The 13,105-nt window shown below is 45.4% G+C and overlaps 1 protein-coding gene across 7 annotated transcripts in view; it reads left to right on the top strand.

Moving 5' to 3' along the window:
- ERG (ETS transcription factor ERG) overlaps nucleotides 1-11,948 on the top strand; it is a 235,635-nt gene extending 223,687 nt beyond the window's left edge. For 6 of the 7 annotated variants that reach the window (XM_036118418.2, XM_078073212.1, XM_078072992.1 and 3 more), the window contains 4 exons: nucleotides 457-525; nucleotides 1,197-1,253; nucleotides 1,933-1,980; nucleotides 8,966-11,723. In XM_036118418.2, coding sequence (XP_035974311.1) covers nucleotides 457-525; nucleotides 1,197-1,253; nucleotides 1,933-1,980; nucleotides 8,966-9,486 — 695 coding nt within the window. In that variant the 3' untranslated portion in view covers nucleotides 9,487-11,723. Of the gene's footprint in view, nucleotides 1-456; nucleotides 526-1,196; nucleotides 1,254-1,932; nucleotides 1,981-8,965 lie in introns of all 7 variants that reach the window. The other variant, XM_078073261.1, reaches the window with a different exon arrangement.
- Nucleotides 11,949-13,105: the final 1,157 nt, after the last annotated feature.

Genomic DNA, 13,105 nt, shown 5'->3' on the forward strand with positions numbered 1-13,105 from the left:
GGCTTTAGGGGCAGACCTCGAGCAAGGATTGGTGGACTTAACCAAATTTGTGAGCACTGTTCTGGATGAGTCATGAAGGTAACAAAGGGATGAATTTAGGTCGGTCGCAGGTAGAAGCAGGTCAAAGTAGATCGTGAGAAACTCTTAATATGGTCTTGACCTGTGATTGTAGGAAGTTTCTATGGAAGACTCATCAAAGTCTGCAAGAATCTGTCAGTGAGAGTTGTTAGCTCAATGGGTGAAAATGTTAGATCAATAGAATAAACAAAACGATAATTTCTAGGTAAAACCCAAATCTAATGGAATACAGGTTGGGTATTTCTTTGGATTACTGGATTTCCACCCACAATACTTATTCTAATAAACACAAAAATTACAACAATCACAAAAAACAGAGATTATATCTATTATAAAATTACATTATTGATCTTTCAGTTGATTCATTTGTCTTTGCAGATTTACCTTATGACCCACCCAGGAGATCAGCCTGGACTAGTCACGGCCACCCCACCCCCCAGTCGAAAGGTATAGTGTTGGCCCAGCTGCTTGAATCTGCATGTCACAAGGCAGTAGATAACTATTTTGGAACACATAACAATTTCTACAGCGAATCTATGCTTTTTCAATGCATGAAGTGTTTGTTCCATTGGCAACAAAGTGCAACTGATCTTTAAAGGCAATGATTCTTTCTCTCCTGGGGTTATACCTACTTCCATACTTCCATAACAAAAAAAAAAACAAATGATGTAATGTATTTCAACAAGGACAAAGGCAAGTCTCAAGAGATGTCTGGGCACAGATTAAATACTGGGTGATTTCCTAATCTTGGCCATGTTTAAAAGTATCCGTGGCTTTATTTTATTTTCCTGGTGATTTCCCTTTTTCTGTTTCGTTTAGACTGTGATTCATTTTAATCTGTATCTCAAATTCTTTTTTTTTTTTTTTTTTTTTAGTTTTGGAAACAGTGCTCTATAAATTTTTAAAATAATTTAAAGTGCCCTCTTTTTTTTGCTACAATGTCTACATTTGGTTTCATTAGAAAGGCACTTCTCTTGCCATTAAACGCAGCTTAGTATAAGAGCAAGACTACTATGTTAATAACTAAGATAATCGATGGAATGGTAGTATAACACATCAAAGACTAATGGTCAAATAGAAGTTACAGCTAACTCTATCTTTTGCTTTTGGATTTTCAGCTGCTCAACCGTCTCCTTCCGCAGTGCCCAAAACCGAAGACCAGCGTCCTCAGCTAGGTATGTTTGAGGGAACGTCTTGCTGGCCATCAAAAAAGAAGTAGATTTAGCAGCGTATTTCTGAAAATGTGTCACTTCCTAAATGAAATAAATGTGATTTTGTCTTCTTTATCATGGCTCCATATATAAAATGTGGACCAAATCATCAGTCTTTTCAATAGGGATAGCTTGAGATTTTGCTAAAACATTTCTGAAATCTATGCAGTAAATATGGAGAAAGCACTGTTGCACGCAGGCTGCTGCTTTTTGACAGATGAGTTTTCATTTCACCTTCAAGCCATGTTCAGTGTGCCAGCGTTTTGCCAGGTCCGATGTGGAGCGCAGTGGAGGGTGGAGATTACCAGTGTGCTGAGGGACACAGCCCACATGGCACCAGGGCCAAGAGGGGACGTACCACGTTTGCCCAGTTTCCGTCCAGGGATGGAGAGAGCTGGGTGTCGGGAACCCCGAGCCAAATCTGCGCTTGGCCACCAGCTAAGAGGCCTTTAGCAAGAAACTTCGCTCAGATTCCATGTGACATCTTATTCAGTACAGGAAGTGGTGCTAGGTGACTTTGGTGTGGGGGTACGTTCAAGCCTGAAATCTGGAAACACAAGTGGGTCAGCATTATGCCTCCAGCGACCTCATACCAAATCATGATGAGGTCTTTGGGATTTGACTTCTTTTCTTTTTGCTGTAGATCCTTATCAGATTCTTGGACCAACAAGTAGCCGCCTTGCAAACCCAGGTGAGATCATGCTGGTGATTTTGCTCCTAACAAAGTTACCCTTTTTGGCCATGGCTGTTTTGTAAGTTTAACTTGTATCGGTGAGAAATCCCTTCAACTGAACAAAGTTGAGTTTAGATCTCATTGGATTATTTGCCTAAATGGAAAAAAAAAATGGGTCATATTATGAATTAAGACTTTAGCTTCAGCAAAGAGCAGTATCAGCTAATCTAAGCTGTATCAGTTCCCTTGGGGGCTTCGACCACAGACGTTTATTGTCTCAGTCTGGAGGCCAGAAGTCCAAAGACAAAGTGTTAAGTGTCAGGCAAGGTTGGTTCCTTCCGAGGGCTGTGAAGGATGGATCTGTTCCAGACCTCTCTCCTTGGCTTGTAGATGGCTGTCTTCTCCCTGTGTCTCTTTACCTGTCTTCTCTCTCTGTGTGTGTCTGTGTCTAAATTTCCTTTTATAAGGACACTAGTCATATTGGATTAGAACCTACCCTGATTTTACTTTCACTTAATCACCTCTGTAAAGACCCTATTGCCAAATAAGGTCACATTCTGAGATCCTGGAGGTTAGGATTCCAACATAGGCATTTTCGGGAGACACAGGTGAACCCATCACACAAGCCGATTAAATAATATCTTGAAAAGGAGAACCTTAATTTCCACCGTAAGGCTTCAGATCCAGGATCATCGTCAATGAACGGTCTGTTTTTGAACTTGAAGGCTAGAAGAAAGTGCACGTTCTTAACTGGCCCACTTGTGACCTGTCCCTTGCCAAGGATCGTCACTTGTCATCACATTGCATTGCCCACCAAACTGTTTGATTTGTTTGTATACCGATCAGAACCAGCTGTGCTGGCATCTGCCTCAGAAATTCACGGCATATGCTGCATATTCTCAACGGCACATCCAAACGCCAAGATGACACAGGCCTATTGCAAGGACAAGCTGGAATGTATATTTCCTAAACACTGAGGCCAAAATCGGGCTGGAAATGGAAAAGTCCAGATTCAATCAGCATGCATCCCAGCAAGGGAATCTATATTTTGAGAACATGAAATATCTTCATTATTGGGTGTCTGCAGCATTCACATTCAGTTTTAGGTAACGTTAACTAGTTCAGCAAATACCTTTTGGGCATCTGAGCAGTTAGAAGGGACTGTTCTGTTTCCTTCTCTGCCCTGGAGACTGGACCAGGCGCTCGATAATTATTTGTTGAATAAATGAATGCAGGGAATAAGGAGACACCGTCCTTGACCCTCAGGGACCTTACATTCTGGTGGAGAAATGAACGCAGGTGGTTCCAACCCTGTCCACTCTTCATGGAGCCACAGGCTCTGTTCTCTTCAGCAAGCATCCAACTGGTGGCCAAGGCTCCTGGGTCTCTGGTCCCCCTTCATCCCTGTGCTCGCTTATGATGCTCCAAAACTGTTCAAACAGAAATGATTCCCGTGTTTGGAGATGACTATTATCAGTGGTGCTTCAGGAAGACGGCTCTGGCAGCGGCGTTCAGGATAGATTAGAACAAGGAAAAGGAACAGAAGCAGAAGCACTCCGGGGACGTTAATACAATCACGTGAAGTAACAAATAGCTCCCACCCTGTGTAATGCCTGGGCAAGCACTCATGTCCATGGTGCCGCCCCTTGAGAGCCCCGGCTCGTCATTATCTTCCTCCTACAGAAGAGGAATCGGAGGTCCAGAGACATTAGGTAACTTTCCCTGGGTCACACAGCCAATAAGAAGGGAGGCTGGATTTGAGCCCTGACTCTCTGTCGCCAAAGTCCGGTTTTATTTTCTTGAGCTAAGCCGTCCCTGAGTAAGCATGAGGGAGGAGGGAGGGCTTGGAGAATGAGGTCAAGAGAACAGAAAGGAAGGATTTCCATTTAGTTCAAGGAGTGTTCAGGCACTGGGAAAATGTCTCGGTCCATGGCAGGTCAGCAGCTTCGCACTGGGGGTGAAGACTGCACTTTGTATCGCAAAGACTGTCCGCCCTGGGCCTGGGGAAGGTGCCAACATCCCCACTCAGGGCTGGAGGGTAAAGATTTGTTCTACTCCGTTTATAACGAATTAGGCCTTCTCTCTGTCTCTCCTTGGGCCGCATGTCAGTTGTGTTCCTGTGGTCTTCTCCCCCCAAGCCCGGAATGTCTTTTATCTTCCTGTGAATGAGAATGCCTCTTCCTGTTTGATTCGGTTTCCCCTTTCTCTGATAAATAAATCCGTCATCACTTAAAATTCCTGCCTTCGCTCTTTGTACAGTGCAAACTCGTCTTAATCATTTGAAGTGGAAAGTGACATCATAGTGTATACATGCACAGAACAATGATGGCATCTCAGTGTCCCCGACCCAGATATTCATTCGATGTGCATTTGATGGGCCGTAGCTCTCCTGCTGAGAGCTGAGTCCCTGCACAATTATGTCATGGGTCACCTATAAGCCATGCAGCGGCTTTCTGTCCCATCAGAATGGCTGCACATTTAATGCGGCTTCTCTTACGGACTGAAAGTGCTTTCTTGGGTTATGTCCAGTGGCTCCTTTAATGCTAACTGGAGACTCTTTAATGGTGGGAGTGAAACGTGTCCAGCCTCACGCGCACCCAGAGACCTGTGTTAGCGATGCCTTTGCCATTTGTTTGGAGTTGGGAGTGTCCAGTCTCCCACTGGGAACCTCCCAAGCTCCGGGCCCAGGGAAGGGACACCCTGGAGAGGAGTCGGGAGTGTGGAGGTGTGTGCAGAAACCCGGGCCTGGAAGCAATGGTTTGTTCCGTGATTTGGCGTCCAAGCTTGGAGTCCGGGTTCCAACCCTTGCTGACCTTGAGCAGGATAAGTCACTGTACCTCTCTGGGCTCTAATTTCCTCACCTCTACAATGGGCTGTCACATGATTGGGGGGGGTTAAAAAAAACACATGTAAAGTGTTCAGGACAGTGCCCGGCACATAGTAGGCTTTCAGTGGCCATCAGCCCGCCCTGAAAATAACTGTTTGCAGTTCTTCACAGCCAACGGGCACGGGGTGCACGGGATGGGGGGGGCACTTGGCTTCCTATTGTCATCTTGTAGCTCTAGGCAAGGTGTGTGCCTCTCTTTAAACTCTGGTTTTCAGCTCAAACAAATCATGATTTTCAGTCCAAACCTTCGTGCACCGAGTTCATCCTCATAGTGACCCAGCGAGATAGTACTATTACCTTCACCCCCATTTTACAGAGGGGGGCACTGAGGCACGGAGAGCTGGGTGAGCTGCCCAAGGTCCCGTATGTGCCAGCGCCAGGACTCAGCAGAGGCCGCGATGTTTCCAAAGTGGTGCTTCCAGCCACTGTACTGCCCTGCCCTCTCCCGAGTCCTGCCTGGAGCTACACGGAGCCCGGGGGCAAAGCTTTCCCCCTGGGACGCGCCTGCTGCCGGGAGCTTAACATGATGGAGGGGCCAGGCTGTGTGCACGGGTTTCTCTGCAGCATGCCCGGCTACGGTAGAACGTGGTCCCAAAGGGCTGACACCGTGGTGCTCGTTGGACCCCTCTCTGCTTTCTTTACTGCTCTGCCCCTCTGTCAGGTGGCGGCCGAGGTGCCCTGCTCTGGGGACACCCCCCCCCCCCACTGGACCCACAGCTGCTGAGTCATTCCCAGCCCTGCTTTTCTCTGTGCTTTACAAGCCTTTTGGATGTTTTGCCCTTTTCTGCTCAGTCGACCTTCTTTGCTACTGTTATTTCTCTTCTTTTCTTTTAATTGCATTAAGAGACCACTTTTCTTCTAAAAATTAAAGGATTGCCTTCTATTTCAGGCTGCACCCCTCCCCCCTTCATCCCATTGGGCTCTCCTGTGGGTGGACAGCCGAGGTCTTTGTTTTTCCCACCAGTCCTAGCTTTTTGGTTAATTACCTTAGACAAAACCAGGGCAAAAGTCGGTAAGCCTTACTGATGTTTCAAAGCTGCTACCAAGATAGGTCTAGAAAACAGATGTGAAGGGTTTTCCGGAAGGAAGGTGATGGACCAGGGGGAGGTCGTGGGGCTGCTGGAGGGCAGATCCCAAATGTAAGAGCTTCTCTTTCACTTGTTGGCTTGGCCAGTGAGCAACCCAGACCCCTCTTAGGCTTCCTAAAGCTTAGGTATCCTTGTTTTGGATTCCCTGTTGTATGTTCTAAAATGCATCTTTATCGTGCAGTAAATGTTACTGTTTTTAATTGCTTTGAAATTTGTGGCCACAAGGATCTCAGTTAACATACCACTGGCCGAGTTCTCAGCAGCCATGGTGCATCCTTGACAATTCTTGCACAGTGAGAAAACCTGCCCTAGACTGCGAATACAACAGATTTTGTTATGAATATTAAATTTAACAATGAATGAGCTTGACGTCATGTTGCATTTTGTAATATTTACTTAAACAGGAATTGATTTTCCTTTTTTTTCAAAAGGTTTTATTTATTTATTTGACCGAGAGAGACACAGCGAGAGAGGGAGAAGCAAGCTTCCCGTGGAGCAGGGAGCCCGATGCGGGGCTCGATGCGGGGCTCGATCCCAGGACCGTGGGATCATGACCCGAGCCGAAGGCAGACGCTTAACAATTGAGCCACCCAGGCGCCCCTGATTTTCCATTTTTGCTTCTGTGCTCGGATTTGGAAGCTGATGAATTTTGTTATAGATCTCTGATTCCCATAGACACTTGAAATGCTCCGAGGCCTGAGCCCTGTGTCTTAAAGGCTGCTGGGTAAAATGGTCTGATAAGAAATTGCTCATCTTTGAATTTCCAGCCATGAATTTAGGTCCCTGACTTTCTAGTTCTTCAGGAGCAGGAGAGATAGGAACCACTTTTGTCCACTGGTTCTCTCTATACATGTTTACAAAGGAAATGGGCAAGGGACAGATTCTTAAGAGCAATGTCAAGGTTTGAATAAATGCCAAGTATTTTTCTGGCTATTTAGGAAGGTCTGTGTATTTATGCAAAATCTGTAGAATTAATCTCTCTGTGGGAGGAGGTTGACAGTGAATATTTATTTTCGGACAACTCTATGTGTTTATATTGAAGCATACATTGGAATGTTAAGTAAAAAATCCATGTTTTTCCCTATTCCCAGGTCCGATATGGAATTTTTTTCAAGTAGTAATCCTTTGGTTACAATATATATACTAAAACCATATGGTTTTCTCATACCATTCTTTGTATTTTTTTTTAAATGCATATTAATGAGATGTTGGGGGCAATAGAACTTGATTGGGAACAGTTTGAATATGTGGTTCGGAAAAAGCATAGGTTTCCATTGAGACGAACGACAAGCTGTTAATATATTTCAAATGTGTTGCGAGACTGAAAATGATAATTTTCCAGAACACATTCAGAAAAGGCTGACCTTTCTCATGATGCTATTGTATGGATGAATTCACAAACATATCCATTTCCATGTAGCCAGTGTGGAAACAGGGACTTACGAGTTGGACAGTTTATATAGGGAGCTAGGGAGGAGGGAGGATTTAGGAAAAAAACAAATTTATAATTGATTTTTACATGACATCAGTCCCCTGAAGGGTTGCCAGTTAAAGTTGCTTTAATCATTTTATCACATCAATTGATATTTACTGATCGTGTAATAAAAGTAATCTTTATGGTATAAGCCCGAGGTAATGCTGTAGCTGGAGTTTGGGAGGAAAGACATGCCTCTTATTTGCTTGCAAAGCTTCTAAAATCTGTTCAGCACATCTTAGCTTCTCCCGGTGCTCAATACTGCTGTCGATATTTGCATGCTTCTCTCCTGTGGGGAGCCGTAAATCATCTTAAAGTAGTGTAACGTGGCTAGAATGATGTGCCTGGATTTTTCTCGGAATTTAATAAAACCTAAAAGCCACATCCACGCATCTCCAGTGCGATCAAAAAAATTCTGACTGTGCATCCCCGACTAAATGAGATCTCAGACAAAGCTGGAGTCTCGTTGGTTCCCCAAAAATCCTTGCAGCCACACACCGTTCTTCTTCTGGAAACTCTTCTGAACACAATTGGCATTGCAGAGCAGGGGCAACACGTGGATTTCCGTTACGATGCAGTTGCCTAAGTACTGGAAATAGGTGATCTGGTTTGAAAAAGAGCCAACTATTTTCTAAACTTCCTCATTCTGAGTGGGTTAATTCTGTTCTAGGAAAAGTTTTGACAGAATTGCTTTCTGGGTGCCAGCAAAATGTTATGTTAGAAATAACGGTGTTTACTTCCATTCTCTATGTTTTTCCATAAACTTTTAGAAGTTCATTTCCTAAATCTGACTTTTATTATTTTACTTGACCTTGCCAATATAAATGGTATTAAGTCATTATTGCCATCAACATAATGGCACTTTCTGCCTCACAAAAGAGGAAAAATAAACCCTTTCACCCCTGAAACACAAAGTGGACTTGGCTGGTCTTCTAAGGAAGTCAGAAATGGATGGGACCAACCTAAACTTGGCCCCATAGGAATTCTTTGCATTCCATAAAGGACTTGGATCAGTGGATCCGCCTGATAGTCACCGAGGATCCTCGCCTCGGGTCAGGTTCCCTAGACACAGAGCTTGGGGTAAGGATATACCTGTGCAAGTGATCAATGAAGTATATGTTTCTGGGAGAGAGGCGGTGACGAAGCAGAAAAGGGCAGGGGTCGAGCTAGGGGGGCTGGTGGCCTTAGCCGGAACCTTGCCATGGTCTGATCCTGCGAGGACCTCCGGAGTAGGAACAGCATCACAGAATTGGCCCCTCCCTGGGGCAAGGAGATGAGCCTCTGGTCCATGGTGTCAGCCCCTCGGGCCGTGGGCTGCCTGGGGTGGGTGAAGCAGCTCCTCTTCATCCAAGGGCAGTTTTCTGAAGAAGAGGGAGGGAAGCTGCAGGACGAGAGCTGCGGCCACCCCCAGCAGCTGAGGGATGGGTGCACGGGCCGGGTTAAGGGGATTTGCGTGGAACACCACTAGTGCCCACTTCTGTCACTGAAGAAACAAAGCCTTTAGCTCAGAGCCTGTTCTCATGGGTGTCCCGTTTCCTTTTCCCACCTCCCTAGGGAGTGGACAGATCCAGCTTTGGCAGTTTCTCCTGGAGCTCCTCTCAGATAGCTCAAACTCCAACTGCATCACCTGGGAAGGCACCAATGGGGAATTCAAGATGACCGATCCTGACGAGGTTGCCCGGCGCTGGGGAGAACGGAAAAGCAAACCCAATATGAACTACGATAAACTCAGCCGTGCCCTCCGTTACTACTATGACAAAAATATCATGACCAAAGTCCACGGGAAGCGCTATGCCTACAAGTTTGACTTCCACGGGATCGCCCAGGCCCTGCAGCCCCACCCTCCAGAATCATCTCTGTACAAATACCCCTCGGACCTCCCTTACATGGGCTCCTATCACGCCCACCCACAGAAGATGAACTTCGTGGCCCCCCACCCTCCGGCCCTCCCTGTGACATCGTCCAGTTTTTTCGCCGCCCCAAACCCCTACTGGAATTCGCCAACGGGAGGTATATACCCCAACACTAGGCTTCCCACCAGCCATATGCCTTCTCATCTGGGCACTTACTACTAGAGCCGGGAGGGAGGCCTTTCCCAACAGCATACGATCACCAAGAAATTGCTACAAACTCTATTGGAGAACGTGAATCAAAAGTGCCTCAAGAGGAATGAAATCGCCTGACTGGCTCTAGGGGAAGGAATCCAGGGGAGAGATCCAAAGACTCTTAGTGGGAGGGAATTACTAAAGTATTACTACAGGAATAAAGAGGATGCTACAAATGTAATGGATATGGACATACCATGTAAAAGACATTGTAAGTAGAAGCATGACATCACAAGGACAAAGTGCCAAAGAAAGTGTTCTTAAGAAGTGTCCAAACTTCTGAGGAGAGTTTGGGGTCCTGCTAATGCCAAGGGGGGAGGAGAGTAAAGTGATAGTGGTAACGCAGTCTTGACCTAATGTACCATCGAAATGTCATTTTAAGGAAAACTACCTGTATTTAAAAATAGAAACATATCAAAAATAAAAAAAAAAGAGAAAGAGAAGAGAGAGACTGCAGCCCATGGACCAACGGCCACATGGAACTCAGCGGCACTTGCTGTTTTTGGGTGAAATCAGATTCTTTCCATTGAGTGGAGAGCCATCGGCTCTCGCTAGCTGTGAAGACGACCCAAGGCTGCCAACTTACTCCTTGACAGTATTGTGGAACTGTGAACCCGGCGGGGCGGTGGGGCTGAGAACGTGTGCGGACAGTGAGCGTGTGGGTGTAGACAGAGGGCTGGAGGAGGTAGAAGAGGAGGGAGCACAGGAAGAGGAGGCCACGGGGCTGGGAGAGACCCTTGTCAAGCAGTAGAGACTGGACTTAGGACAGTGCGGAGACTTGGAGAAACGAGTGGAGGAGACGTGTGGGTTAATTGGTCAGTGTTCTACCAAACGCAGTGTTAAGAAGAAGAGTACCGCGCAGCGGAGGAAGGGGGGGGGAGTAGTAGAATTCAGAAACAAAAATATGCATCTCTCTTTTTTTTTGTTTGTTTGTTTGTCAAAAGAAAATTTTAACTGGAATTGTCTGATATTTAAAAGAAACATTCGGGACCTCATCGTGAGGTGGGGGCTCTGGTCCCCACAGGGTCAGGTGAGAGGTAGCCTTCTTGGTAGCTGCCATCCGAAACCACCTAGGCATTTGGGTTAAGCAGAGGCCCCGGTTTCCCTTCGAGTCGCGAACGCTGTGCGTTTGTCAGAATGAAGTATACAAGTCAATGTTTGTTTTTTTTTTCTTTTTATATAATAATTATATAACTTATGCATTTATACACTACGAGTTGATCTCGGCCAGCCAAAGATACATGACAAAAGAGACAATCAATGATAGAATGTGGCCTTGAATTTTAACTCTGTATGCTTAATGTTTACAATATGAAGTTATTAGTTCTTAGGATGCAGAATGTATGTAATAAAACAAGCTTGGCCTAGCATGGCAAATCAGATTTATGCAGGAGTCTGCATTTGCACCTTTTTTTTTTTTTTAGCGACTCAAGTTGCCCAACAGAAACGTGTGCTGAGCTTTTGGGTTTTGTGCTAGAATTTTGTTTTGTCCAGGAACTCATGCAAGTGAGAGCCAAACCAATGGGGTATTTGGTGTCCAAATGGCGCTGGCCTCTACAGGCCCTTCTTGCTCACTCTCTTATTCCTAGCTTCTTCTGGAGCAGAAGGACCAAAGGTTTCACACTGGAACCTCCGTATTTGTGCCCAGAACGGAAAGGGGCCTCTAAAGCCGAGGTTGTGACAAATTCCATATAAGCGCCTGGTCACAGAATCACCCTTAATTCCTGCTGTGATCATAATACATTTGTTGAACGGCAAACAAGCCTTAATGCAAACTGTATTCTTGTTGATGAATAAAGCGTCACGGAGAGCCACAATTTCTCACTCTAAAGAAACAAGGGACAGCTTCTAAATTTGCCATGTGCCTTGCCTTTCAGAGGACCTCGCCAGGTCTTCCCACACCAGGATGACCTGGGTGTCGTGGCTGGGGACTCGCCGGCCCTGAGCCTGACACGTCACCAGACACTGTGTCTATGATCTCAAGTCGATTTCCCTTGACATCTTTTCTCTTCCGTGCATCACAAATGCCTCCAACCTTGGCCAAGGTGAAGGCAATTTGAGCGGTGGGATACAAAGCAAGTGAGAGACAGCGACACTGAACAACTTCTTAGCCTGAGTCAGTTTCTGAATTGGCCCATTTCATAGCTGTTTTGGGGCTTGTTTTGCACTTTGTAATCCTTTTGCTATGATTAAATCAAGTTGCCAAACCTCTGTGCTATGGATATTTTGGCAGTGGTCTTTAAAGTCAGTATGATCCGATTACCAAAGCTTCAGACACTCTGCATTACTTGGATTAAAAGAAGTCCAACCATCAGTCATCTTGCAGCAGCTTGGGAAGGGTCCATAAAGTGCCTGTATCTCCTTAGGGAGAAAAAACAAATAAAAGCATAAAAGTTGGCAGTTGGGGTGACCCAAACCTTTCTAATGGAAAAGATCAGTCATCTTTATTTTGGAATGCAAAGTCAAGGACACCTACATTCTGCATATAAATACGAGTTTACTGGGATAGTCACTCAATTCCATTCCTCCAAGATTATATCATGAGCAAAATAATAAAAATAAGACCTGATTACCATATTCAATTTTAGCAGATGTTTTCAGTTAGGTTCTCCAACACGCCCCTCCTCAACCCAGATTATTAGCAAGCTTTATGACAAGCGTGAGCCACTGAGATAATTTTGGATAACATGATAATGCTCTGTTCTCACAAATAAATAATGCTTAAATTACATCTCAAAATAACATTAGCTATGTGCTTCTGCCTTAATCTAACTCCAGAGCATTCTTCAGTTCATGTTCGTAATTGAATATGAACCTTTCCTGTCTCTGCTTCCCCCATCTCTCGGTTTGCCCTCACGTACACTCCCTGTCCCTGCACAGTATCGCTTCTCCTGGCGAGAGATCTGTCCACTCTTGTCTTCAGTGGTCTTTGGGGCTTTGTCGTTAGTGGAATCCCTGCAATAGCTTTGTGGGCACTTTGTGGCATCCCTGCTCTTTTCACATCTCAGGCAAGACTTCATTTTTACTCCCAGTCTGATGCCTTGGACAAGTCTTGGAAGGTCCATGGTGAAGAAAGAAGTCTGTCAGGACTGATACGTTCAGGGAGTCACTGCCCCTCCCAAGCACGTGTCTGTGTCTCTGCAGCACCTGTCACCTGGGAACAAGGGCCTGGGGGGGCCTTGCCTTGGATGGTGGGCGCAGCAGAGACTGCTGATGCTCTGGAGCTAGGAGCTGATAGCAAACAGGGAAAACACGGATGTCCCGCAGGCCCCCAAATGGACCTTTACCTGTGGACACAACATGACTTTATTTAAAGCCTGGGTTAATTGGTCTCTCATCACTCCACCTGAATACAAGTTCTGGGATGGCTACTCAGAGAAGAAAAAAAACACTTTGGACTACTCAAAGTTATAGCAATTTCTGTCGCTTCTCTATCTTAAACTTAGCTTTAAAAATGTGTTAAAATGTTTTTATATCCAATGAGAAAAAGGTTGGATATAGAAGTCAAATAGTAAAAGTAACTAGAACCTCTTTATTTATCAGTGGTCCTCAAAGTGAGGTCCCAGGGCCAGCAGCATCAACCTCACTT

The sequence above is a fragment of the Halichoerus grypus genome, chromosome 1 (genome assembly GCF_964656455.1).
Source record: "Halichoerus grypus chromosome 1, mHalGry1.hap1.1, whole genome shotgun sequence".
Lineage (NCBI taxonomy): Eukaryota > Metazoa > Chordata > Mammalia > Carnivora > Phocidae > Halichoerus > Halichoerus grypus.